This window comes from Sus scrofa, chromosome 1 (assembly GCF_054392235.1).
Source record: "Sus scrofa isolate SSC_HxYL_T2T_F1_AM1 chromosome 1, Sscrofa_HxYL_maternal_Yorkshire_Landrace_v2.0, whole genome shotgun sequence".
Taxonomy (NCBI): Eukaryota; Metazoa; Chordata; class Mammalia; order Artiodactyla; family Suidae; genus Sus; species Sus scrofa.
This window is the reverse complement of record NC_139383.1, coordinates 173,911,536-173,938,700: the sequence shown is the minus strand read 5'-3', so window position 1 is coordinate 173,938,700 and position 27,165 is coordinate 173,911,536. Positions and strand designations below refer to the sequence as shown.

The following is a 27,165-nucleotide window of genomic DNA, read 5'->3' as shown; positions in this document are numbered from 1 at the left end:
CATGATGTGTAGTTCTTTGGATCCTGTAAGTTTCTAGCCTTGGTGTAGAAAGAACATCTGTGGGTCAGAAGAAGACCTGATTTCTTCCTTCCTTCCTTCCTTCCTCCCTTCCTTCCTTCCTTCCTTTCTTTTCTTTCTTTCTTTCTTTCTTTCTTTCTTTCTTTCTTTCTTTCTTTCTTTCTTTCTTTCTTTCTTTCTTTCTTTCTTTCTTTCTTTCTTTCTCTCTTTCTCTCTTTCTCTCTTTCTTTCTCTCTCTCCTCCCTTCCTTCCTTCCTTTCTTTCTTTCTTTCTTTCTCTCTTTCTCTCTTTCTTTCTCTCTCTCTCTCTCCTCCCTTCCTTTCTTCCTTCCTTCCTTTCTTTCTTTCTTTCTTTCTTTCTCTCTCTCTTTCTCTCTTTCTTTCTCTCTCTCCTCCCTTCCTTTCTTTCTTCTTTCTTTCTTTCTTTCTTTCTTTCTTTCTTTCTTTCTTTCTTTCTCTCTTTCTCTCTTTCTTTCTCTCTCTCTCTCTCCTCCCTTTCTTTCTTCCTTCCTTCCTTCCTTTCTTTCTTCCTTCCTTTCTTTCTTTCTTTCTTTCTCTCTTTCTCTCTTTCTTTCTCTCTCTCCTCCCTTCCTTTCTTTCTTCTTTCTTTCTTTCTCTCTTTCTTTCTCTCTCTCTCTCTTTCTTTCTTTCTCTCTTTCTTTCTCTCTCTCTCTCCTCCCTTCCTTTCTTCCTTCCTTTCTTTCTTTCTTTCTTTCTTTCTTTCTTTCTTTCTTTCTTTCTTTCTTTCTCTCTTTCTCTCTCTCTTTCTTTCTCTCTTTCTTTCTTTCTTTCTTTCTTTCTTTTCTTTTCTTTCTTTCTTTCTTTCCTTCCTTCCTTCCTTCTTTCCTTTTCTCTGTCTCTCTCTCTCTCTTTTTCTTTTTTTTTTGCTTTTTATTTAGGGCTGAACCCAAGGCATATGGAAGTTTCCCAGGCCTATGCCACAGCCACAGCAACGCAGGATCCCCAACCCACTGAGCAAAGCCAGGGAATGAACCCACATCCTCATGGATGCTAGTTGGATTCGTTTCTGCTGCACCACAGCAGGAACTCCCAGAAGATCTAATTTCTGATTTTAGTTCTTCTGATGTCTGGCTCAAGGCCTCTTTGGGCCTATCGTTCCACAAGAAAAGTGGGATGATTAGGCCTGACTGCTATCCATAAGAATGCTCTGGGGAGTTTGTTAAGCGTCCGAGGCCCCACTCCCAGATAATCTGATTCAGAAAGTCCAGCTTGGCAGCCCACAGGAATCTGTTTTGTTTTTACAAGAAGCTCTCTGGAGATTCTTTTTCTTTTTTTTTAATTGCTCTTTTTGGATGTTATTGTTGACTCTCTCCACCCATTTTCCCCCTCTCCTGTCCCCCGCCACTCGCAAACACTAATCTGTTCTCTGTATCTGTACTTGGTGTGTTTTTAAATTAAAAATTCCACGTATGAGAGATCATACAGTATTTTTCTTTCTCTGTCAGATTTATTTTACTTCGCATAATAACCTAAAGGCCCATCCATGTTGTCATAAATGGAAAGATTTCATTCTTTTTAATGGCTGAATAATATACCATTGTACAAAATAGTATCTTAATCCATTCATCCATCAATGGGCACATATTTTGGCTGTTGTAGATAATCCGTCAATGAACTTGGGGATACAGATACCTTTCCAAGTTAGTGTTTTCATTTTCTTCAGATAATATCCAGATTGTTATTGCTGGATCATAGGGTAGTTGTATTTCTAGTTTGTTTATTTATTTATTTATTTAGGGCCCCACCCGCAGCATATGGAAGTTCCCAGGCTAGGGGTTGAATCAGAGCTGCAGCTGCCAGCCTACGCCACTGCCTCAGCAATGCCAGATCTGTGCAGCATCTGGGACCTACGCCACAGCTCATGGCAATGGCGGATCCTTAACCCACTGAGTGAGGCCAGGGATTGAACCCTCATCCTCATGGATACTAGTTGGGTTAGTTACCACTGAGCCACAATCGGAATTCCTATATGTAGTTTTTTGAGGAAACTCTACACTGTTTTCCACAGTGGCCGCACCCATTTACAATCTCACCAACAGTTCACAAGGTTTCCTTTTCTCTATATCCTCACCAACACTTGCTATTTCTTGTCATTTTGATAACAGTCATTCTGACAGGTGTGAAATGGTATCTCACTGAGGTCTTGATTTGCATTTCCCCGATGATTAATGATGCTGAAAAAAATTTTTTTTTCAGCACTTGTGGCATGCAGAAATTCCTGAGCCAGGGCTCCAACCTGAGCCACAGTAGTGACAACATCAAGTCCTTAACTGCTAGGCCACTAGGGAACTCTAAACATCTTTTCATGTAATGTTGGCCATCTGTATGTCTTCTTTGGGAAATATGTCTATTCAGATCTGCCCCCTTTTTAATTATATTATTTTTTGCTGTTGAGTTGTATGAGTTATATATTTTGGATTCTTTTTGTTTTTTTCTTTTTAGGGCTGCACCTGCATGTGGCATATGGAAGTTCCAGGCTAGGGGTCCAGTCAGAGCTGCAGCTGCTGGCCTACGCCACAGCCACAGCAACGCTCAGCTGCATCTGCAACCTACACTGGAGCTCATGGCAATGCCAGATCCTTAACCCACTGAGCAGGCCAGGGATCAAACCCACATCCTCATGGATACTAGTCAGGTTTGTTACCACTGAGCCATGGTGTGAACTCCTATATTTTGGATATTAGCCCCTTATCAGATATATGCTTTGAAGATATTTTCTCTCATTATGTAGGTTGTCCTTTCACTTTGTTAATGGTTTCCTGTGCTGTGCAGAAGCTTCTTAGTTTGATGTAGTCCCACTTGTTTATTTTTGCTTTCGTTGCTTTCGCTTTGGGTGTCAGATTCAAAAAAATCATCACCGAGACCAAGGTCAAGGAGCTTACTTACTTTCTGTTTTCTTCTAGAAGTTGCACAGTTTCGCATCTTACATTCAAGTCTTTAATCCCCTTGAGTTAATTTTTGTGTATGGTAAGAGTTTTGTTCTTTTGAATGTGGCTGTCCAGTTTTCCCAACACCATTAATTGAAGAGACTGTCTTTTCCCCATTATATATTCCTGGCGCTTTGGTTGTAAATTAATTCACCCCATATATGTGTGAGTTTATTTCTGGGCTCTCTGTTCTGTTCTGTTGTCTGTTTTTATACCATTATCTCTGGGGATTTCTATTCAATGTAAAGAGCCATGGCCAGTGTGTCTGACCCTCAGATTCAGCGATCTCGGCCCCTTCTGCTTTCACAGTGGTCCTACGTCATTCTTTCCTTATTTGGTGATTGGGACTAGAGCTGTCTCTAGTCACCTCAGGCCCACCTTCTAAAGGTCCCCAGGGATTGAGGGGTGAGTTGCTGGAGCTGCCATGACTCAGACAAGCAGTGGTCAGAAGACAAGATGCCAATGTCTCTGCCCTTCCCAGCTGGCCCTGAGCAATGACCTGCAGCAATTAGCACAGACCCCGAACCTCTCGGCCCCCTCCACCCAGCAAACAGGGCTGGACCTGAAGCTGAGGCCTATGAAAAAACAAAGTCTTGTTTGAACCTGGAGTGAGAGGTTCTGGAGGCCTACACAGGCCTAAACAATGAGTTTGGAACTAGAACCCAGGTCTCCTGAGGCCCATCCAGCCCCTGGGTGCTTTCCATTAAGCCTCAATGCCTGCCAACTTGAAATTACATTAAAAATATTCTTTGGCCTTAAGATTTGCTTTAAATAACTTTCAGGCAATGTAAAACTATTTGAGAAATCGGCAACATGATATAAAGCTAGTCAAAAAATAAAACTGCACTTGGAAAAGACAGTAAAATTCAAATTCAATTTCTAAGATGCAATTTTAAATCCAAAGCTATGTGTGTTTTGATTAAGGTAATCTGGTCTCAGTCTGCTGCTTTATTATGTCCCCTGGATTAGAGGCGACCAGTTGGCCGGCCCCTCCCCCACGTTGCCAATCCTTCCCCCATGTCACTCCTCTCATCCTTCTCCCACCTTCCCCAAACTTTCCCATCCCTAGAAAACTATAGCTTGTTTGAAAATGACACAGCAATGGCACATTGTTAGTTTATTTTTTTCAGAAGTAGAATAGTGTGATAGTTAAAGGCATGGACTCTGTCAGATTTGGACTAAAATTACAGCCCTCTTACCAACTAGCTGTGTGACCTTTTGAAAGTCACATAACCTATCTGTGCCTCAGTGCCTTTTCCATAAAATATGGATCCTAAAACTTCCCCAACTGGGATGATTGAACAAGAGAGTACACACGAAGCTTGGGACATAATGTCTAGTAGCTGTTTACATATTTATTCATATTTACGGCCTGCATTGTCCTTTAATCGCTACTGCCTTTACTCCGTTATCCTTCTTATTATTGTTATGGCTAACAAGTCTCCAGCATTTATAATCAAACTCAGAAAACCTGGGAGAACGTCTTCCCCCGTGACTCAGCCTCTTTGGTCAGAGGTTTAAGAAGGTGGCCAGAGCAGAGGATTCCGGGACATCTGGGAGGAAGCCAGTCTCTACAGCTAATAGGAAGGGTCATTGGTGGCCCCTTGAATCAGCAGCAGAGGACAGACTCAGCTACCTGAAGGCAGAGTCTGGACCAGATGACCCTGGGAGAGGAGGCCAGGCAGATGGCGGAGTCAGGGGACCCAAGACGTGGCCCAAGGATGCAGAATGAAGCAAGTACTGCCTGAGGCTTTGCTTTGATTTCTGTTCCCATATACTCTGTCTCCTCTTTGGGGTCCCCACCATGTTCCCTCAGAGACCCCGTGCCCGCAGGTTGAAGAAGCACTCCTGACTGATGGGGAGGGTGCAGTGTGAGCAGGGTTGTGGGAGGTCCTCATAAACCACGTCAGGCTGAAATCTCAAGTTCCTTGTGTGTTGCCTTCCCAGGGAAATGTGTGTGCTGCCCTCTGAAGAGCTGACCCTTGTGCCTCCTTCTTCTGAGAACTTTCTTGATTATATTGGCCCCACCTGGATAATCAGGATACTCTCCCATCTCAAAATCCTTAATCACATCTGCAAAGTCCCTTTGACCATGTAAGGTAGATAACTCCTGGGATTAGGACATGGCCGTCTGTGGGGAACCATTATTTAGCCTAACACAGAAGGGCAATGCTTAACCCAAAATAATATGTGACTAATGGTGGAATTTCAGACAGCCACATAAAGGAGTTTTGTTGTGTTTTGCATTGCTCTTTATACAAGGGACCTTTCTATTTTGGAACAGAATGACAGTAGAACAGGGCTTACCCAGAGGTCAGGGTCTTAGGCAAGGCTGGGCCCTGACCAGGCTCAAGCCGACACAGCTGGCTCTGCTCCTCTCTCGCCTTTCCTAGAGCCTCTGAGGCCCTTGCTTCAACCTTCCGCAGCTGACAACATTCTCCTGGCGCTGGAAGCAGTGCCAGCGGAGGGGCTGCCAGAGCCTCCTCTTGGCCCTGACCTTTCACTACAGGGATAGCAGAGGATGCTGTACCCTCTGGTGGCAGTTGGCCTCCGGGGGTCACATGGAGAAGTCAGGAGCTTCCTCTTCCCAGACTCTCCTCCCCTTGGGGCACCCCCCCCCCAGCCACTTTCCTCCCTGTCCCCTCCCCAGTCTGCCCTCTCACTGCCCTGTCCTCTGTCTGTCTTATCTGGTGATTAGAGAGGTGATTGTCGGGCCCCTGCAGAGAAATACTCTGCCTTTTAAAAGAGGATTTAGGGTGCAAGCAATGCTTGCCTCCTGAGTAGTGGCTCATAAATGGTAAGGTTCAGCTGGGTAAAAGCTGGCCAAGGGAAGGGGCGGCCCTCCCAGTTGTTGCCTCGTTTGATCATTCTCTTTTTAAGACTCACTTCCAGGAGGATTTGGGGCTTTCAGGAGCTCCGGCAATGGGAATTGGGGAAGGCTTCCAGAGCGCCTCCCTCAGGACAGGGCCTCCGGGCACCTCTCCTCACCCTCTGACCTTAAGGGCCAGGGCTCTGTTCCCAGACACGCTGGGGTCAGAGGGACGCTTACACGACTGGGGCTCTCCTCTCCCATATGTACACACACTGTCCTCAGGGAGAGCAGCTCCTGTCACAGGCGTTCTCTGGAGCAGCTGTGGAGCGTGTGTGCCTTCGTGCTGGGGACAAGGTGACCCCGAGTGAGGTAAGAACCGATGGCTCAGCTCTCCTCAAAGGCTGGGCCCACTCAACCACCAGACCCTTTGTCAAACACCCACGTAGCCATGCGCTGGTCCCCTGAGAAGGCGCTGCCCCTGTGTTCCAGGTGTACAGCCCAGTTGATGAGTCAAAACTACTCCAAAGAACCCTGCATTCATTCATTCTGCCCCCCAGCAGAGCTTTACTGCATGCCAGCTGGGCGCCAGGCCCTGCAGGACCAGGAGTGGGGGAAGGTGGGAAGAAGAATGAGAAATGGCCTGTTCCCTGGGTGGGAGGTTCCCAGCACTAGGCTGGGCGGAGTGGGTCAGTGCGGCCGCTGGCAGAGAGCAGGTAGGTCAGTGCTGGTGCTGGTGGTGACGGCAGGGGAGGCGGAAGGACAGCCGGGCTTTGGCCCAATGAGGGCCTCTGGAGGTGGTAGTTTTCCAGCTCCTCCTGTGGAACTGGGTCCTAGCCAGCACCCCGCCTAGCGGTGGGGCACCCACCCCCACCCCACTCTCCCCCTCTCCTGGCGGCGGCTCTGCCTCCTGCCCATTCTCCTCCTGAACCTGTCCTTATAAGGCCACCCACTCAGGAGACGTGAGTTCTGTGTCCTCTGGGAAGTTGCCCACACGACGTCATCTGCTGTTTTATTGCTCAAGATTTTTAACCTATGAATTTATTTATTTTTTGGTTGTTAAAAAAATGTTTGCAGGCTGAAGAGAGACATTAACTGGGTGCCGGGTGAGGGTGAAAAAATGGAAGCCAGGGGCTGGGGGGCCGGAGACCCAGGAGACATGAGCCTCAGGCATGGCTTAATCACAGATTCTAAATCCCTCAAGAGCCAAACAATGCCATGAACCTCTGCCGGCCCTATGCTGGGCACAGGGAGGAGATGGGGGTGGTGGGGAGGACCTCAGGGGCTCCGTGTGGGGACAGCACCAATTCTGGTGCAGCCTCCAGGCAGAGGTGAGCGCCCACCTGCAAGAGCTTGAGCCAGGCTGAGAAATGAGCCTTAGGCTGGAATGAGGTGTCTTCCAGGAAGGGGCACAACTGAGCCAGGCCTTGCCGTGTGGGCAGGCATTCTCACGTGAGAAAAGAGAGGAAGGGAGCTCCTGTTGTGTCTTAGTGGTAACGAACCTGGCTAGTATACATGAGGATGTGGGTTCGATCCCTGGCCTCACTGAATGTGTTAAGGATCCGGCGTTGAACTGTGGTGTAGGTTGCAGGTGCGGCTCAGATCTGGTGTGGCTGTGGCGTAGGGCAGGACCTGAGAACTTCCTAGCCTGGGAAGACCCCTAACCTTCCATTTGCTGCAGGTGCGGCCCTGAAAGAGAAAAAAAGAAAGAAAAAGAGAGGAAGAATTGGTGAGTGAGAGGTTCTGTGGCGGTAGTTTTGGTTCATCATTGCAGGCTGCATCACTCCGGCATGAGATAGCCTGGGGTCAGCGGGGAGTGGCGAGCTCCTCAGTGTGCTGGGAGGGTTGTGGCTGGGCCTTGGAGTTTGGACTTGGTGCTGTAGCCAGGGAGCTATGTAATTGACACAGTGGTGCTGATCTGAGGGATGGAAGGGAGACCATAGTGATGGCAGCTGTTGTCTGGCCACCCAGATGGGGGTCATTCTCTCTCATTCTTAAGTGACACCCAGTGAACCTGGAGGAAAGACCTCCCCCAGCTGTGGGCCATCCTAGTGTGTTGTCAAAATATGCCTAGGGGCTGGGTACAGGTCACCTGCACAGAGCCAGGCTGACCCTGGGGTGTAGCCTCAGAACCTTGAACACACTCGCTCCATCCTTCCCAGCCGGGGCTCTGACCTTCCCGGGAGCCTGGGGCCACCCAAAGTCCTTCCACTAGAATCCTGCTCTCCTTAGCCAAAGGCGGTTTCTCTTGCTGAGCACCAAAGCATTCTGCTGGATGCAGTGAGAGGGAGGCCACGAGGAAAAGCAGCAGCCAAACAGGGGAGAGGATGTCCTCTTACCCCTCCAATCTAGAGAAAGTCTGAGACTGAAAAGCGAGATGAGGGAAAGATGGGCTGAGGCATAGGCCACCAGGAGGCTTGGAGGCCCTGGGTTTCGCTGCTGGGCTTGTCTCCATCAGCGACATCCTGTGGTCCTGCAGCTGCTGAAGGGGTGCCTCCATCATTCAGCGTGAAGCCCAGGAGGCAGGGGCCGAACCAGCTTTGTCTTTCTGCTCCCTTGCCTGGCACTGCTTGTGGTTAGAGGAGGTGTTCTGGGTATTTGCTGAGATGAGGGAGGAAGGAAAGGAAGGAGGGAAACCATGAAGCTCTCTGGGAAGTGGCCATGCCAATAGGTAACTGGCTTCCAAAGAGATTTTGCCAAATTGCCAGGTGAAGGACTCACCAGAAGGTATTAAGGGAAGCTCTGGGTATGTGGGATGACACCATCAATGCAGGGATTTCAGGGGACAAAGGCAGCTGGCTCCCATTCCTTAGTGCCCAGCCCTGAGGAGAGGGTTGGGCACTGCTGGTCAAGGAGGTGACCAGCCCTGTCTTGGAGATGAGGAGCTTTGCTCTGTCCAGCCCCATGCCCAGCCATGAGGGGGCAGGTGCCCAAGGAGATGGCTGAGGGGCAGTTGTTTTCAGGGTTCAAGGTAGGTCACTTCTGCTAAAGTTAGGAGTAGTATCTTGAGCTCCCCAGGGCTGCAGGGACTTTGGATACAGGGGCTGGGGCCCAGGGGTCATAGGGATGACACTGTCTCAGTATCCGGTGAGAGGACTCCCATGCCTATGACCCTAAGACGGTACAAAGGTCCAGGAGTTGTGCTTTGGAGATAATGGCCAACCCCAAGGAATGGTGGGAAATGCTTGCAAGGCCAAAAGCCCCTCCTTGGTGTTCCCAGCCACACCACATAGTTATTAATTGCCTTCTTCATCTGTAGCCAGACCAATTGCTCCTGGCAAGATAACCCATTGCCCTTGCCTGAGGGTAGAGAATTTTCTGGGGTTTATTGACACTTGCTGTGGGCCTAAGCTCATCCTTTTCTTTTTTCTTTCTTTTTTTTTTAGGCAAGGAATAGATTTATTAATGTAGGACACTTGTGAGAGATGCAAGCAGGCAGGCAAGGAGGCTTTCCCAAGCTCCTTCTGTGTATTAGCTCCTCACCTCCCAACAGTCTTCCTTGACAGGTGCCACCTGAGGCTCAGAGAGGTTAAGTGCTGCCCAAGGTCAGATGGCTAGAAAGTGCTAGAGCTGGGTTAAAATCCAGAAAGTCAGAGTTCCCACTGCAGCTCAGTGGGTTAATGAACCAGCTTGTCTGTGGTGACGCTGGTTCAGTCCCTGGCCTGGTACACAGCATGCTACAGCTGTAATGCAGCTGCAGCTCAGATTTGATCCCTAGCCCAGGAACTTTCATATGACACGGGTGTGGGTGAAAAAGAAAAAAAAAAAAAATCCTGGAGTTCCCATCACAGCTCAGTGGTTAACGAATCCGACTAGGAGCCATGAGGTTGTGGGTTCGATCCCTGGCCTCACTCAGTGGTTAAGGATCCAGCATTGCTGTGAGCTGTGGTGTAGGTCGCAGACGTGGCTTGGATCCCCAATTGCTGTGCTTGTGGCGTAGGCTGCCAGCTACAGCTCTGATTGGACCCCTAGCCTGGGAACCTCCATATGCCACAGGTGCAGCCCTAGAAAAGAAAAAAAAAAAAGAAGAAGAAAAGCCACCCAGAAAGTCTGAGCTAGCAGCTGGGGCACCCAGCTCCCCTCACCATGGGCCTGCACACATGTCCTGTCACCTGACCACAGAGCAAACGTGTGCACCAGACAGGGGCTATTGTCTTCAATGACATATGCAAAATGGGGCTCAGAGAGGTAGTGTAACAGGCCCAAAGTCACCTAGCAAACGGTTGGCAGCAAATGGGTGGCTGGGCCTGGAGTTAAGGTCTCTGGGGCTCCCTGTTGTCCCCTGCAGGACACCCCAGTTAAACCTGGTGAAAATCAGGTCTGACCCGGGCAAAGGAGAACCAGGCCTACCTAGAAGCCAGGACTGCAGACCTGCCTGGTCCCTCACTTGGGACATGCAGCAGAAGCTGTGCTCCCTGGAGCTCATGCATTTGGGCCTGCTTCCATTCCCAGCCACTCCTTGGAGAGCTTCAAAAGGTCACTTTTTTCCCCTCCAATTCAAGTGCCTTGGGAAGCAAGGCCCTAGCTTCCGGTCACTGAGTTACCACCCCTTCTGGTAAGATGTGTCTCTTGTTCCCATCACGTGTAATCAGACCAAGATACTGAGATGGACATTTTCCAGTAGCTTGGAGATGTTGTGGATTCAGTTCCAGACCACTGCAGTAAAGCAAATACCACCATAAAGTCACACAAATTTGTTGGCTTTCCAGGGCATATAAAAGTTATGCTTACATTATATTGTAGTCTGTAAAATGTGCCTTAGCATATTGTCTGAAAAAACAAGGTATATACCTTAATTTTTTTTTTTTTTTTGGCTGTGCCCACTGCATGTGGAAGTTCCTGGGCCAGGGAATGTACCCAAGCCACAGCAGCAACCCGAGTTGCTGCAGGGATAATGCTGGATCCTTAATATGCTGCACCACAGGGAATTCCTACATACCTTAATTTAAAAATACTTCATAGTTGAAAAATGCTGACCATCCTCTAAGCCTTCAGTGAATCACTCCTTTTTCCAGGAAAGGGCAGGAAGTGTCTTGCCTCAACGTTGATGGCTGCTGGCTGATCAGGGTGGTGGCAACTGAAGGCTGGGATGTCTGGCACTTTCTTAAAATAAGACAACAATGAACTCAGGCTCTTCATGAGTGATTTCTCTGGTGTATGCAATGCTGTTTTGACAGCATTTCACCCACAGTAGGATCACCAATGTCTCTGCAGTGCCAGAATGCAGGTACGATCCCAGCCTGGCACAGTGGGTTAAAGTGGGCTCCGGCATTGCTACAGCTGTAGCATAGGTCATAGGAGCTCCATACATCACGGGGTGGCCAAAACAAAAAAAAACAAAAAAAACCAAAAAACAAAAACAAAATTGAAGTCAGTCCTCAAACTTTGCCACTGCTTTATCAACTAAATTTATGGAATAGTCTAAATCTTTTGCTGTCATTTCAACAATCCATGAAATTCATGGTCTTATATGGGTACGGTTCATGGTGCTCCCAGTTACAATAGTAACATCAAAGATCACTGATGACTACCACAACAAATAATAAAAATTTTGAAATATTGCAAGAATGACAAAAATGTAACACAGAGACACAAAGTGAGCAAATGCTGTTGGAAAAATGGCGCCAACACTTGCTCGTGTTGGTGCCATTTTTCAAACAGCATTTTTCAATTTGTAAAACATGCAACATCTGCAAAGCACAGTAAAGCAAAGCAAAATAACACAAGGTCTGCCTGTATTGTACCCGAACCAAGCCACTCAGTGACAGATGGCCAGATGCCCTGAGTGACAAGAGCCAGAGGGGACAGCACACATATCTTGGCAGGAAAGAGATGGCAAGTCAAATCAGGTCATTAGAAGAGCCTTGAGAAAAGAGGCTGTTTATCAAGGGTGGGAAAGAGCGGGGCTAGTGACACTGGGGTGCTTGCCACTCTCTATCTGCAGGGGTGAGGGGAGAGGTGGCCCCCACAGCCTATAGACTGAAAGGGGTGCATGAGAAGGGCCACCTGGGAGCAGCTGGGAGGAAAAAGGATGGTGTGAGGCAGCCCTGCAGGGAGGGAGCCAGCAACGGTGTCCCCCGACCCCTCATTCCTCCCACCCCTCACCTTCTGCTGGTGTCTCCATCAGGAGCCAGGGTCAAGACAGCCAGTGACATAACCCAGCAGGGCAGCCTCCTGAGGTTGGGAGAAGGAAAGAGTAGATCCGGAGGAGCAGACAGGGCAGGTGAGGGGCTTGGCATTGGAATTCACGAAGCACGGCATCCATCTTCTACATTCACCACCCCAAACACTTGCTCTGTCTCCCTTCTTCCTACAGAATAAGGCCCATGTTCTCAGCCTGGCATTCAAGGCTCATCACACTCAGGCTCCAACCTACCCCCCTACCAGGAGAGGCACAGGCGCTCCACATGGTCTATGCACACCACCAATCTGTGTACGGTAAGTCTCATCCTCCTCAACGTTTTATAAAGAAACTGAGTTTGCCCAAGATGACTCAGCTGGCAAGCGATGGAGCTGGAATGCGAACCCAGGTCTCCTGATGCCAAAGTCGACACTTAACCCGTCCGGGTGTCCTGCCTCCTCACTGGGGGACAAGTGCATGGACCGCAGGACTGTCCAGCCCATGCCACCCATGCCTGCTTCACAGAAAGGGTCTCAGTGAGGAGCAGGAGCGGGAGGAGAAAGGAATACAGATGGTGAGCATAACCGGGCGGGCCGCTAGGTCCTCACTCCACTCTCCTAACTACACTCCGGGGCAGGGACCATCCTCCCTGTTCAGAGCTGAGATGCCTTAATATCAGAAAGGGGAAGGAGCGTCCCTGATGACAGAGAGCAGGTGCTGTCAGAGCTGGGGTTTGACTTCAAAAGCAGCTGGCTGCCTCTCGGCAGAGCTGACCCTCTGCAGAGTTTCGGCCCCTTGTTTCCAGCCCAACCCAAAGTCACTCCCTCTCTGAGCCCCTGAATGAACCTCCCTCAGTAATCAGGACTCTGGGGCTAGGCCTATTCATGGAAGGCCCCAGTTAGAAAGAAAATATGTTACTGGAAAGAAAAGCATACTGGGCTAATGTCATAAGGCCACCCTTAGAGTTGTCGGAATTGTGAGTGTGTGTGTGTGTGTGTGTGGATGTGATGTGATGTGATGTGAAGAGCCCAGGTGCCAAAATACCAGCATTACAGACAACTCTTTTGTTTCTATCTGCTGAATGAATGCAGAGTGCTGAAATAACGTGACATGATAGGGGTGAGATTTCCTGAGAAAAATGAGGAAGGAGTCTAGCATCGGGAGGGCAGGTCTGATGGATCGTTTTAGGGAACCAGATGTTCTGGGAGGCAGCACAAGAGATGCAACCTGGTGTGATGGGAAGAGGATTCTAGAGATGTGGGTTTTAGCTCAGAGTGGTCCACTGCATGTCTGTTGGTCTCCAGGCAACGTATTTGCCCCATGTACCGCCGGCTATCTTTTCCTTAGTAAAAGAGAAGGGTTAGATGAGATGCTTACACTCTGCTCCAAGGCCCTGTGACCCTACAAAAGGCCCCCTTTAACTTGTTAGTTCTGAGATGCCAGAGAGGGACTCCCTACTCCAGCTGGGGCAGAATCAGGAGGGATGCAGAGGACGCTGCTGGGATGAGTCCGGGGCGGGCCCCTCCATGGGGTCTCACATTCCTACGATGTGCATGCTCAGAGGTGACCTGTCTGCCATAGCTGTGTCTCCCACCAGCACAGCTAACTTGCCACCATTCCTGGGAAGTGACAGCAACGCAAAGCAAAGCAATTAGGATGAAAAAGAGGCCCAGCTGCTTGGGGCCAAAGGAAAATAAACAGACTGGCCCTGTGTGTATTCCGCTGCCAAGAGAAGCAATTCTTCACAGGATGATTAGCACTTCCAGTCCTCTCCCCTCCACTGGGGCCAGAGAAGTGGCCTCTGAGCTGTTGCTGTTCTCAGGTCCCACTCTTTTTTTTTTTTTTTTTTTTTTTGTCTGTTTCTAGGGCCGCATGTGCAGCACATGGAGGTTCCCAGGCTAGGGGTCAAATCGGAGCTGTAGCCACCAGCCTATGCCAGAGCCACAGCAACACAGGATCTGAGCCGCATCTTCGACCTATACCATGGCTCATGGCAACGCCGGATCCTTAACCCACTGAGTAAGGCCAGGGATCGAACCAACACCTCAGCATTCCTAGTCGAATTCGCTAACCACTGAGCCACGATGGGAACTCCTCAGGTCCCACTCTTCCCACGTACTGTGCACCCCACAGCTCACACCTCCTCATGAAGGTCTCCTCTGGTCACCTGCCCACCCCACCCCCTGGTAGAAATTTACTCCTCACCTCTGAAATCCAACAGCCTCTCTTTACAGGTGTTTCCTTTGATTGATCATTTGATTCATTCATTCTTCTGACATCCATTGAGTACCATTCACTCCTTCATTCATTCATTAAGTATTTCTTAAGCCCCTACTGTGTTGTAGTCACTATCCTGTTGATAGAGCAGTGAACAGACAAAAACCTCTGCCCTAACAGAGCTCATGTTTTGGTAGGAAGGGATAGAAACTAAACAAGTAAAAATATAGCATGGGCGATGACGCTAGAGGCTATGAAGATGTATAAAACAGGAGTTGGGGATGCAGAGAAGGGGGAGGTAGATTTTAAGTAGGGTAGTCAGGAAAGGCTTCAGCATGAAAGTGACATCTGAGCAAAGGCTTGGAGGAGGTGGTGGGGAAGCCAGGCACTAAGAGAGGGAGGTGTGCCCGGCAGAATGACACTGTGCAAAGGCCCTGAGGTGGGAGCCTGCCCAGTGTACTTGAAGAAAAGCAGTGAGGCCAGGGGGAGAGTGCTGAGAGATAAGATCTGGGAGGAAATGGAGCAGGGGATTCTGACAGGTCTTTGGCTTTCACTCAGTTGAGATGGGAAGCACCCAAGGGTCTGAGCAGAGAAGCAATAGGGTCTGGCTGGCATGTTGGCAGGATGGCTCTGCCCACGTGAGCAGACCGAAGGGAGGCCAGCAGGGAAGCAGCTGGTGAAGTGTGGGGAGGGCTGGCATCTCCTTCTGCCTCTGTCAGGCAGGGTGGATAAGCAAAGCAGGATAATTCCCAGAGAGAGGAAAGCTTGGGCTGCAGGGCATCCAGTCATGGTTAAGGAGAGTCTGTAGAAGACTGGAAAGGGGACTCCAGAGAGTGGGGCTGCACGGGAGTTCAGGAAAATGCTCCTTACTGCATCGAGGGGTGTTTGTGTGTGTGTGTAGATCTTTTTAGAGGGACAAACTTCTTAGAGTGTCCCTCTGGCCTGGCACAGAGATATTTCAAACCCAGTCTCCTGGGCCTAGTTACCCCTAAGTACCTCTGTAATTTGCCCCCCTGCACCTGGCTTGTGCCCCCAAACACCTTCGCACAGTGGCCAGGTCTGGATGCCATGGTGTGAGAGGCTGAGAATCCCAAGTCTTGGTTCCAGGTCCTTGCTCTTTCACTTGACTGGCTGTGTGACTTTGGGTGACTCGTTTCAGCTTTTTGCTGCTTTCCTCACCTGCAAACCAGACTGAGAACCAAACTTGCTGAGGGTGGTGGGCTGTTGGAGGAAACAATGGAGCCTGACCTGTGAGGCCAGAGAAGCAGTGGGCTGGATTATGAAAACCTCTCCCACACTGGTAGAGGGAGGGAGTATCTATGAAAGTGAAGACATCCCACCCCCTGGGGGGACCCTTCACTAGTCCTTAACACTCCAGGCAAGGAGGCCATTCCTCTCCCAGCTAGATCCTATAGCAAGAGAACCCAGGAGGAGGAGGGAAAGGGCTGAGTCTGGGGGAGGGAGCAGATGAACCCCAGGAAGGGGAGGTGCAGAGAGAAGCTTAACAGGGAGGGGAGTATAAAGGAGATGGGCAGAACCATTCTGTCCGTCCCAGAATGTTAGTCAAGCAGGGAGACAGCAACAGAAAAACAGCACATGGCCCTGGATTTAAAGCCAGGCTCTGCTATTTCCTCCTTGTGCCCCTTCTAGTCATATGTGACCTTTGGGTGTTTGGAAAAAACCTTTATCTTTAAGAAGGGAGTGCGGATGGTGCTGAGCTGCCCACTACTTAAAATTCTTTAAAAGCTTAAATAAGTCCACTGTGGGAAAGCTTCAAACACTGAGTTATTATTATGCACAAAATGCATCTCAGAAAGGGCTGCTCTGGACCAAGAAACCACTGAACCCCAGGAGCCAGCAGGCCCATTTGGGCTGGTCCACGCAGCCAGCTGTAAAAGCCAATGAACAACTTGGGTTGAGAGAGCAGATAAGCTGATGTATCTTGAGATTAGAAGTGTGGTCAGCACTGGTGATGGGGGGAGCTGGTGTGTAAGGAGGAGAGTGCTCTGTGCCGTTAAGAAAAATTATCTGTAATTTGGAAAAAGGCAAAAGGAGGACTGCATGTCCTTTCGGTGTCACCCTGGAGCAGGGTTGAAGCACTAAGAATTCTTTCTCTAGGAGACTGTATCTTTGTTTTACAATTTGTAAATGATTAGGGTCCTGATTGTGCAAAGTCACATGCTAACTTATACAAGTGTGTATGTGCGTGTATGCGAAAAAGAAAAGGATTTTAGTCCAGTAAAGGATCACAAAAGTTACGACTTTATTTCCTGTTAAGACATTAATCAGCTCCATCTCTACCTTAGCAAACTTATTCCAGGACATCTTTCCAACAGAATAGACAGATCTCTAGTTTCCCAAATGCTCCTTGGAACCAGCTTTACCATTCGTTTGGTTTCCTCATTAACGAGTTATATAAATCTTTGATATGTGAATAAAATTATACTTGGACAGAACTAAAAAGTGAAGGGCTCTGTCACTTGGCCTCTGAACCTCACATTATCTCATCCGTTGGGAGAAGGCACCCAACTCCCAGGACTGAGGTATGGCTGGAGTGGGAAATGGATGTGAAAGTACTTTGTGCATCCCTCACAGGATGTAAAACTCAGCATTTATTACTGTGACTCACCAGATTAGGTTAATTCAGGCCTAAAAGGTCCTGGGCGTCTGAGGGCAGCATTCTCCAGGACTTGGGACATAGGTCAGGGAAAAGGCAGTGAGGGGCAGCCCAGACACAAAGTTCCAAGCCCAAGTGGTGCCAGGTTGATGCTACATCAACTTGTGAAGAGGCCAAGACTTCTCATGGGCCTTGGGGCCTGGAGGATGAAAGCCATCTAGGTCAACTCAGTGAAGTGTTCCCAGGGGCATGGGTAGACTGGAAAAGCTGGGCATCTGACCAGAAACCAGGGTAGGGGTGCTCTAAAGGAGGGGTAAGTCTTTGTCTAACACCAGGTCCCTAACTAGGAGTCTCTACAGCTTGGGGGTCTTCCCGGACCTCATCATTCTATTCTGTAGGCGGGAGTGCCCCAGCTTGGCTGACAGCACAATAGAATCTCTGCTCTTGCTAGCTGCACGTGTGCGTGGCTGTGCCCGCACGCAAACACGGAGAATGATGGCAGCCAAGGTTAGGAACAGCCAATGCTGCACAGAGGAGGTAGGTACAGAGCCAACAGAGAGAGAGGAAGAGGAAAGGCAGTCCAGATCCAGGGAATGGCAGGAGCAGAGAGCTAGGAGGAGAGAATTAAGCTGTAGAATGTAGAGGAGGGGATACAGCTGAGGAAGATGAGGCAGTTAGATGTGGCCCAAACTGGGTTCATACCTTGAGTGACTGAAGTCATGGCACTTAATAGTCCACTGCCCCTGGGGTGATGATAAAAAAGACACTGGGCAAGGGACTTCCAACTGGATTCTCTGCTGCGGGCCCACATCCCATCAGCGGGTGTGGGGAACCTTTTCTCTCTCGCAGGACTCACTCCAGGTTCAGCCCCGTTTCTACAAGCCAGTTCAGCCTCATTGCCTCCCCAGATGCCCCCAGCTACAGCTGTTTTGCCTTAAAGGCAGGGCTCACAGACTCTTCCCATCAGCTCTAGCTTTCCCATCTTTCCTTTTCTGAACTTCCCCTTTCAGCAGCTAATTATCATGCTTGCTTTCTTCATACAGTTTGTTTACTACCCTGGAATATTTTTTCCTCTTCCTATTTTCCCTTTGTCCTAATTTTTTCAGTACTTTATTCCCTGTTCCTGGAATAATTATTTTTTCCTCTTCCTATTTTCCCTTTGTCCTAATTTTTTCAGTACTTCATTGTGGGGGTTGTTGGTGGTGGGTTGTTTTTTTTCCCTTCTATATTGCCTTCAGCCCTCTGTGGATTAAGACAAGTGTATGTAAACCTTTTGTTGTCCTGGGCTAGACTCTAAGCTTTGTGGACACCCGTCTGGCAACTACAGCCATATTAGGCCCAGGACTGCGCTGGGTACACAGTAGGTGCCTAATTCTTGCCTACTGATGCCAGTTTAACATTACTTAACAAACTCTCAGCCTTGCTCAATTACTGGCCCATTTACACACAAGCCTAGATTATTGAAATCCTCCCCTCCCCATCCCTTCCACTGACATTGCGACCCACCAACTCTCAAGAGAGCCCAAGCAGTTTGAGGGCTGACATCCCAGAGTTGTTGCTTCATGAGATCCTTAGATGTGTTCACACCACCAGAAGGCACAAGACCTGGATGTCTCAATGGGGTTTGGGAGGGTGGGGACAGAAAAGTTCCCAGCTCCTAAGGCCAGCCTCACAGACTCAGCCATGGCTCACGGAAGATCCTGGGCATCCCCTCCTCAAGCCCAGCCCAGGGGGGTCATAGTTCTGGCGTCGTCGAGGCCACAGGTCCCCGGGTACCGGAAGGGAGCCTCAGGAGAAAGGTCTGCAAGGAGCCGGGCCGTGGGAAGCCGGCTCTCTCCCTTAGCAGCCGCCAGGTGCCGCCCTCAATGGCATAGAGCAGCGTGAACACGCGGTTGACGGTATAGACGGTGTCGCCGCGCACTACGGCCGTGAAGAGTGCGCCCTTGCTGTTGACGAACTGACCGGGCAGCGCTGTCCACTGGCCCGTGGCCAGGTTGAGGCAGTCAATGGCGCAGTGCAGGAAGTCGTCCTTGGGTCCGTTACGCACCACGTAGAGACAGTCGCGGTGAGCCACCATGCAGTGGCCGTAGCTCTGGGGGCGCCGCAGGTCTGCCACAGGCAGCCAGTCATTGGCCCGCACCGAGTATTCCACCACAGCCGTGGTATCGGCCGGCCGCCAGAGACACACGAAGAGGCGGCCGCGGGCCTGGGCGCAGGGCACGCCCGCGGCCGGCTGTGGCAGGTCGGCCACGAAGCTCCAGCAGCCGGCGGCCGGGTCGTAGCGCTCCACCGAGCTCATGGCAGTCCTCTGGAACTCGCCACCGATGGCGTAGAGGTGATCGTCGAAGCCGGCCAGCGCCGTGTCGTAGCGCGGCTGGTGCGGGCTGGGGAACTCGCGCCACGTGCTGCCGTCGGGGTCGTAGCAGAAGCCCAGCTCCACCACCTCCTTGTTGGCTCCCCGCACGCCCCCCACGATATAGAGCTTGTTGCCCAGCGTGGCCACGCCAGCCAGTAGCGTGCTGGCCTCCAGGGGCAGCGCGGCCAGCGTGCGCCACCTGTTCGCCTCCTCGTCCAGGTAGCAGATGGTGCGCGACGCGTCCTCCAGGAAGCCGGGCGTCGGCGCGTGTGTGCTCACCGCCACGTAGCTGCTGGGCCTCAGCGCCGCCACGTAGGCGCGGGTCTCTGGCAACGCCAGCAGGGCCGCCAACTCGCGCGCGCCGTCCCGGATGAAGAGCGCGGCGCTGTGGAAGACGTCGTGCAGCCCGAAGGTGGCGGCCGCGTCGCAGAGCAGCGCGCAGTTGTCCGACGTGAGGCTGTGCTCCAGAAAGCGTGCCAGCGCCGGCGCCTGCAGGAAGGCGGCGCACTCCACAGCCTGCAGCAGCTCGTCGGCGGCCGCCAGCGCCGGCCGCTCGCCGCGCAGCACCTGCAGCGTGATGTAGAAGCCCTCCGGCCTCAGCACGCCCAAGCGCACCTCGGCTGTGCGCGCCTCCCGCATGCCCGAGCGGAAGAGGCCGCGGAAAAAGCCACAGTGCTCCACAAGGAGGGCTCGCTCGGCCTTGAAGAGATGGGTGCCCACCCACACCTGCACCAGAGCCTCCGGCATGGCCAGCCCAAGGGGGCGGAGGCGGCCTCTGAAGGCCCGGATGCAGCGGCTACCAACTCGGGCTCCCCCGCAGCGGCAAAAGATTCCCTGGGGGATATAAATATCTCCCTGGCTAAAGATAGTAAGGGCTCATGTGATGTGGTGGCCAGCGGGCTGGATGGCTGCGAGCCGGGAGGGCATCCGTGACCTGCCCGGGTCACTCACTTCCGTATGAAAATAGTAATAGTAGTGACCAGTATACTCGGCAACTAGGTATGCAGGGGTTTGTGAGGGTGGCTTGCAAAGATATCCCATTTAACCTGTGCTAAAGCAGCTGTAAGCCCTTATGCAGGTACCCTAACTCTCATCCTGTTTCCTCTAAATGGGGCCAATAATACTTCTTTCAGGATATTTGGACATTACCTGTAAAGTATTGGGAGTTGTTGGAGACCACTGAAACTGCTAAAGGATGCAATAAACAAATTTGGCGCACATACAAAAGCACAACCACTAAGGGATGGCTTTATCATTACCTGCACCTCATTTTGCTCATTAACCTACATCACCTTCCGTAATGAAAGTCATGTGGGCTAAAAAGCCTAGGCGCCTTTGTTCTGCAGAACACAGTGCCTCCTGGTCCCCCACTTTCTAGATGTAAAGAGTCTGTGTGTCTTATTAAGCCGGGCCGTCCCCCTTCCAAGATCTCCCGTTGCCCTGCAGTGCTGGACGTGGCAGAGTGGCACCCAACGTGGGGCTGGAAGAGAAGGTCTGCCATGAGCAGGAAAAGGTGAAACTACAAACAGCAGAAACAGTAGCCTTGCACTCAACGGAGTGGCGACCATGAGTGGCAAGTAGAAACTTTAAACCAGGATAACAACGGGGAAGGATCAAGATGCTAAACATTATATTCAGTTACTTAAATTATGATAAAACAGGGGCTTGGGTAACAGAGTCTGAGAGGAACTGTTAGAAGTCATGGCCAAATATAACCCTTGGTTTCCAGGCAAGGGTACTGGGGGCCCAGAGTGTTGGCATTGTGTAGGATAAAATTTAAAGCATGCCCACCAGTCTGGGGCCTCTCTTTCCATTTCTGCTTGATCTGCATGGGGACTAGTAAGATACGTTTTGGAACCCTTGCGGGAGCGTAAATTTGAATCCAATCTCTCTTGTAACTGACAGGTTTTACACAGATCTACCTTATTTATGGCTAACACTTCACAATGAGAAACATGAGGTCTCTGTGTAGCTTGTGTGTGTCTTTGTGTTGTGCCTGTATGGCATTGCCAAAATGAATTCATAAAAGAGCTCTACTTAATTGGCTTAAAAGAAATTAAGCGCTTACATAAGTTTTTAAAATACCTAAAGTAATTTTTAGTTCACGTGCACTGCAAAAATTCAGTATTTGATATTTATTATTAGATGTTAATATCAAAGTTTGTTGCTCTAATATAGGCATGTCTTTAGAGTCATCAACATTAAGTATAATACCTTATTGTACCTAGGTTTAATGGAGGAATGTAATTGCATTTTATTAAAAGAAAATCTGCCTTATAGCTTGTTATTTTGGATGGAAAGATGAGGGACAGAATAATAGGGATACAAAAAGTGATGGAAGGTTTGTGGGAAGTGGACAATAAGAATTTTGTGCGTGCTTTGGGCTAAGTTTGAAATTTCAGTAAACTAATTTTAAAAGTAAGCAAGTGCAAAACTTGAGTTTGTATTCAGTCTCTATTAAAAGAAGGTTTTCTTAAGTCAGGGCTATGGGAAATCCAAGACGACCGCTTGGTTCTTTCTGGCTCCCTGGCCACCCCAATAATGGAAAAAGAAATGGTTAGAAAACATGTTTTTCATTTGGGAAAGACTTTCTACAGTCCTAACTTGGCTATATTTGGTAAAAGTGAGAGTAATTTTAAAGAAAAAGACTTTTGATTCATATTCTAGTTTTGTATATTGAGATCAGTGTTTACTGTTTTAAAACTCACCTCCCTAATAGTTCTCTGCCGCTGTTACATTATTATAAACTTTAAATTATTAAGGAAAAGAATCTAAGTTTGTTTCTGAAGCTGATTGTTGTCATTTGTCTCTGGGTGAAGAGCAGATATCCCATGATAACCAGGGGAATATGTATACATTCTGGAAAAGTATCATTTAAAGGGTTGTCTCCAGCTTAATAAAAGGTTTCCTAGCGGGAGTTCTTAGGTGCCATAGGAAGGAGTGAAGAAAATTAACTCAAATTTATATTTCTCACTTAAAGGCCTCTACATGGGACTGGTCTATACAGAGAATTAGTGACTTCAAACTTGCCCTAAAACAGGCTCTAATGAGAAAAACAGCAAAGCCCGAATAAAAAAGAAGACGACATCAGACGTAGGTCACTGTCCTAAGATTGCCACACCTGATTTGTATGGTTATTTGTTTTACTTCTGATTTACCCTGATTTTCCACTCCAAGGCTCTTATTATTGATGTTACTAGGTGGGATACCCCCTCACCTGGCCAGCTAATAACCTGTTCTGACCCAGGCCATAAATGTTTTCTTCTAATGTTACTCAAGTTCAATTAGCAACAAGTGAGACTTCAGCCAAGGGCTATCACTTTGCCGGGCTATATTAACATAAATCTAAAGACTCCTTTATGTTGGGAACAATTAAACCATCTGGGGATAACAAACCTAATAACCCTAGAAAATTAGGCTGAATGGACAAAACCAGCATATAATTTCCTTTGAAGATAAGAAACGACTAAGCCAGCTGAACAGGGTGAAAGCTCTTAAATTTTTGTTTAGGACTTTACTAATGCTGCTATATTTTTGTTAACTATTTTCACAAACTTGTGAAATGTGTAACTGATCTGATAAAATGATACACAGTTCCATATGAGGTCAGTGATCTCTAAATACGGAAGAATGCAAAAAAGAGGGAATATTTTCCTGGACCATCATAGACTAGAAAGATAGGTGGTCCAGAGACTTTTTGGCTACTGTTAATAAGGCCTAGTTCAGTAATAGCATATTGAATTGCCTATCAGCAAAATCTTTGCCAGATTTAGGAATACTCATTCCTAGCACTGTGGGACAATTGGTCAAGAAATGCCTCTCAAAACTATGATTGACTTTATGACCACGGGGAAACACTGTGAACAGAAGTTTGGCACTTGCCATCAGCCTCTGAATGGAGTAAAGCATTGGCCACTGCAGCTGCCAGCCCACGGCACCCCCTGAGCAGAGCTCAGCATGGAGATCAGGAGTGAGGCACTCTGTGCTCTGGGAAAACTGACAGAACAGGCCTTCAGAAAGTTAGATTTCAGGTAAGGATCTTTATAGACCCCAATTCTTGCATCTTATATCTAGAAAAACTGAAATCATTAACAGTGGCATCTGCATTGGCCAGGAGAGAAAAAAGGCAGACTAGAGTAGCTGTGGGTCAGACATCCAAAGTAATAATAGGAAATAGTATGGGAGTAGTTTTAGACAAGTCTTTGTATTGCTAAGAACTTTAAGGTTTATGTGCCCAGTCAGACTTGATGCCACCAGCTGTTCTCAAAGTAGCATCAGCTGGCAGCTGCAACCTTGCATTTTCAAGGTATTCTCTTAAAACAGCAGAAAGGTATTCTCAAACAACATGTATAAGGACAAATAGCTCCTCTTATTTATGACTTAATGCCACATCAAACATTAAAACCTATTTAGATAAAACTACACTCCTCCTTCAATAGTACCGGTATCAACCTAAATTCCAAACCACTGATGAATCTTATATTTCTTTTCTTCCCAATCTCTATAGTAGGAACCTACCATGTCCAGCCACCCAGTACTCATTGCTCCTAGCCAGCAGGAAATAGCTACAGAAGAGAGGACCATCGCCCTATCCCATATTTTAAAAAAGCTGGAAAAATAGGTTCCCAGGAGGGTGGAGACAGACCCCCATCGCCTGAATGTGACTGTTCAACTTGGAGACATGCTGAGGACATGGTCTGCAGAATTGGATTGATCCATAGAAACCAAACGAATGCTCTGCAATCAAAATTTACTAGGACTTGGGAGTTCCCGTTGTGGCACAGTGGTTAACGAATGCGACTGGGAACCATGAGGTTGTGGGTTCGATCCCTGGCCTTGCTCGGTGGGTTAAAGATCCAGGATTGCCATGAGCTGTGGTGTAGGTTGCAGACGCGGCTCAGATCTGTCATTGCTATGGCTGTGGCATAGGCTGGTGGCTACGGCTTCGATTAGACCCCTAGCCTGGGAACCTCCATATGCCGCGGGAGTAGCCCTAGAAAAGGCAAAAAGACCAAAAAAAAAAAAAGCCAAAAAAAATTTCCTAGGACTGTTCACATGCAACAAATAAAAAAGGGGGAGATGTTGGAGACCATTGAAACTGCTGAATGATGCAATAAACAAATTTGGTGCACGTGCAAAAGCACACCCACTAAGGGATAGCTTTATTACCTGCACCTGATTTTGCTTATTAACCTACATCACCTTCCCTAATGAAAGTCATGTAGGCTAAAGCCTAGGCGCCTTTGTTCTGCACAGTGCCCCCTGGTCACCCACTTTCCAGATGTAATAGAGTCTTGTGTGTTTTATGATGCCACGCTGTTCCTCTTCCAGGATCTACCACTGCCCCGCAGCACTGGACGCCGCATGGAGGGAGGCTTAGAGAATTTACATGACTTGTCTAAGATCATTCAGCTGGGAAAGAGAGAGGACAGGAATACCTAGCCCACCTTATCGGTTGGTGGGGGTAGGGATACTTGGGTGGTGGAGAGAGAGATAAGAGGCAGAGCAAATAGAGTGGGGCAGACTGGGGGTTCAGAACAAGTTCTCTTTTGGCTTGTGCCTCTGCCCCTGACTCGGGGCTAGTCCAGTCTCTTTTTGAAACTTGATTTCCTTCTTTGTAAAAATGGATGGGTAACAGTAAATGTTGAGTAAGGCCCTGCATGTAAATATTGCCTGGTTGGGGTGGGAGTGGGAAGCTCATGTCTATTCCCCACTCGCTAGTCTCCACTGGTCCATTTTTGTATAGCTCAGATCTTGGGGAAAGATACTGGGGACAATATATGTTTGTGGATGGGAAGTGTGTGTCTGTGCTTTTTGAAATAATAGTTAACATTTCAATTGCACTGGGAGTTCCTTTTGTGGCTCAGCGGTTAATGAACCCGACTAGAATCCATGAGGATGCAGATTCAATCCCTGGCCTCGCTCAGTGGGTTAAAGAGCTGGCACTGCCATGACCTGTGTGGTGTAGGTGCAGACGAGGCTGGGATCCCATGTGGCTGTGGTGTGGGCTGGCAGCTGTAGCTCTGATTCAACCCCTACCTTGAGACCTTCCATGTGCTGTGGGTGCAGCCCTAAAAAAAAATAAGGCAAAAAAATAAATTGCACTGTCAGGCATTGTTTGTGAGTGCTTTAATGCCTATGATCTTTACAACAGTCCTTTGAGCAGATACCATCTTTTCCCTTATTTAACAGATATTATCCATTCATTGCTTTCAGCACACATGAACCATATATTACTAGTTTCATAGATGAGACTGAGGCACCCCGAGGCTTACTCCCATGCCCAAGGTGACATGGCCAGCAGAGAGCAGCAGAGCTAGCACTGCAGTGCAGCCAGTCTGACTCCAGCGCCTGTGTCCCTAAGTGTTGTGCTCTGTTTTCTCTCTGTGCTACAAAGGCTGTGCAGTCGCTTTGGGCCAGGAGGTCACAGCTGGAAGGAATTTCAGTCTCCTATGGTTCAACCCCTTCACTTACAGTGGCGGACCAGAAAGGGAATCGCCCACGGAAGCAGACAGAGCCAGGCCTCCTGCTGTACACCTCCCACAGCACATTCCTGGGTGACCCGCTAAGATTCCGGGTTCCAAAATGTCAGCTGGAAGGGAGCTTAGTGATTACCTCCTCCTGTTGACTTGTTCTACAGGTGAGTTAAGGGAGGCTCCGCCCTGTGTAGGATGGTATCTGCCATCCAGGAGGTGTTCAGCTGCAGGGCTTCCTCAGGAGGAGGGAGTGGCCCGGCAGTTGACAGTGATCAAGGGGGACTTGGGGGCGGGGAGCAGGGGAATTACCCTCCTCCCAGGACACTCGCATGCACAGAGCCTCATGTGTGCCTCTCTTGCCAGGAACTCCCACTCAGGTCACCCCATCAAAGCAGGGATGGGAGGTGGGGACCACTTGTGTGAGCCTGGGAAGCCAGAGGCCTGGAGGCAGCAGCCAGAAATATCCAGGACGCTCTGCCCCAGAGACCAGACAGGAAGAGGAGGAGGAGGAGATAGAGTGGGTGGGCAGGAGTCCCCATGGATACTATCCCAGGCCCTTTGCCAGTGTTTCTTCTTCCCTGTGGCTAGATGTTGACTGAAAGCATGACAATCCCCCTCTAGGAGGAGAGTGGGCTCTGTAGATTCTGCCCTTGCTGGTGGCCTCAGGCATGGGGGGAATGCTGTTTTCATTTCACAGATGAGGAAAGGGGGGCCTGGATATGGGGTGGGCTTTCCCTTGGTTATGAATGAAGATTTAGGATGGATTGAACCCCCTCCATGGACCCCAGGCTCCAGCCCAGCCGCCCCTCCTCACCTGCACTCGGGAAGGGAAGCGAGCCAGGCCCAAACTAAAGGGCAGGGTGGGGAAGGGGCTGACCCCCCAGGGGACACAGGTCCCTCCCAGATGGCCTGTTCCAGGTACCCAGTAACTGGTAGAAAAAGAACCACTGCCTGGATCTCTCCTGAGGACAAGAGTGGGAAGGAGAGTAGACCCCTCCTGGCTGAAGTTTACTCCCAATCTCAATTTTTCACAAGTCCAGCCCTGGCTTTGGTGGGTTGGGGAGCTCGTGCACACACTCAGCTCCCACCCTCAGCAGCCAGGAAGTGGGGAGGGGGTCACTCAAGGAGGGGGAGTGTCATGGTTTTAAGGCTGGATTGAGGATCAGCACTTTGGCCCCACTCCCAAGGCCCCAGTGGGGTGTTTTCTACAGCTGGTGAGAGTTTCCTCCACCCGGACAATGAATGTCCCTCTGGGACTTGGAGAGGACAAGAAACTATCATGGCTGTGGGCAGCCCACGGAGTTCCCAGGCCCTGCCCGACCCCACACCAACCTCCCTCTTTACTTTGTGAGGGTGGGGGTGGGGCAAGGAAAGGGGCTCTGTATCAGACTCTGAGCCTTTCTCTGAACACCCAGCCTTGTTCGTCTATCAATGACTGGCACACTAAAGCATTTGTGAAGTAGATTTCTGGGCCCTCACCTAAGTAGGAGTCCCCAGTCTGATGGAGGAGACACAACCCCTGAACCCGGAGAGCCTGCCATCTGATAGAGGACTGGGTCAGCTCCCGGACCCTAGGCAGTTCCCTTCCTGATCCTCCACTGTAA

General features: G+C 49.4%; 1 protein-coding gene and 1 long non-coding RNA gene across 2 annotated transcripts; one reads left to right on the top strand and one right to left on the bottom strand.

Moving 5' to 3' along the window:
* Positions 1-5,849: 5,849 nt before the first annotated feature.
* Positions 5,850-25,199, top strand: LOC146406855 (uncharacterized). The gene is made up of 3 exons (XR_014816673.1): positions 5,850-6,146; positions 12,091-12,212; positions 23,593-25,199. It is a non-coding gene; the product is annotated as an uncharacterized LOC146406855 (long non-coding RNA).
* Positions 16,352-20,100, bottom strand: KBTBD13 (kelch repeat and BTB domain containing 13). Its single transcript, XM_021100064.2, has one exon. The coding sequence runs from the start codon at positions 19,830-19,832 to the stop codon at positions 18,465-18,467; it is 1,368 nt and encodes a 455-aa protein (XP_020955723.2). The 5' UTR covers positions 19,833-20,100; the 3' UTR covers positions 16,352-18,464.
* Positions 25,200-27,165: the final 1,966 nt, after the last annotated feature.

What these genes read in the sequence shown, in the direction of transcription:
- KBTBD13 (XM_021100064.2), bottom strand. Translation starts at nt 19,832, where the DNA reads ATGCCGGAGGCTCTGGTGCAGGTGTGGGTGGGCACCCATCTCTTCAAG.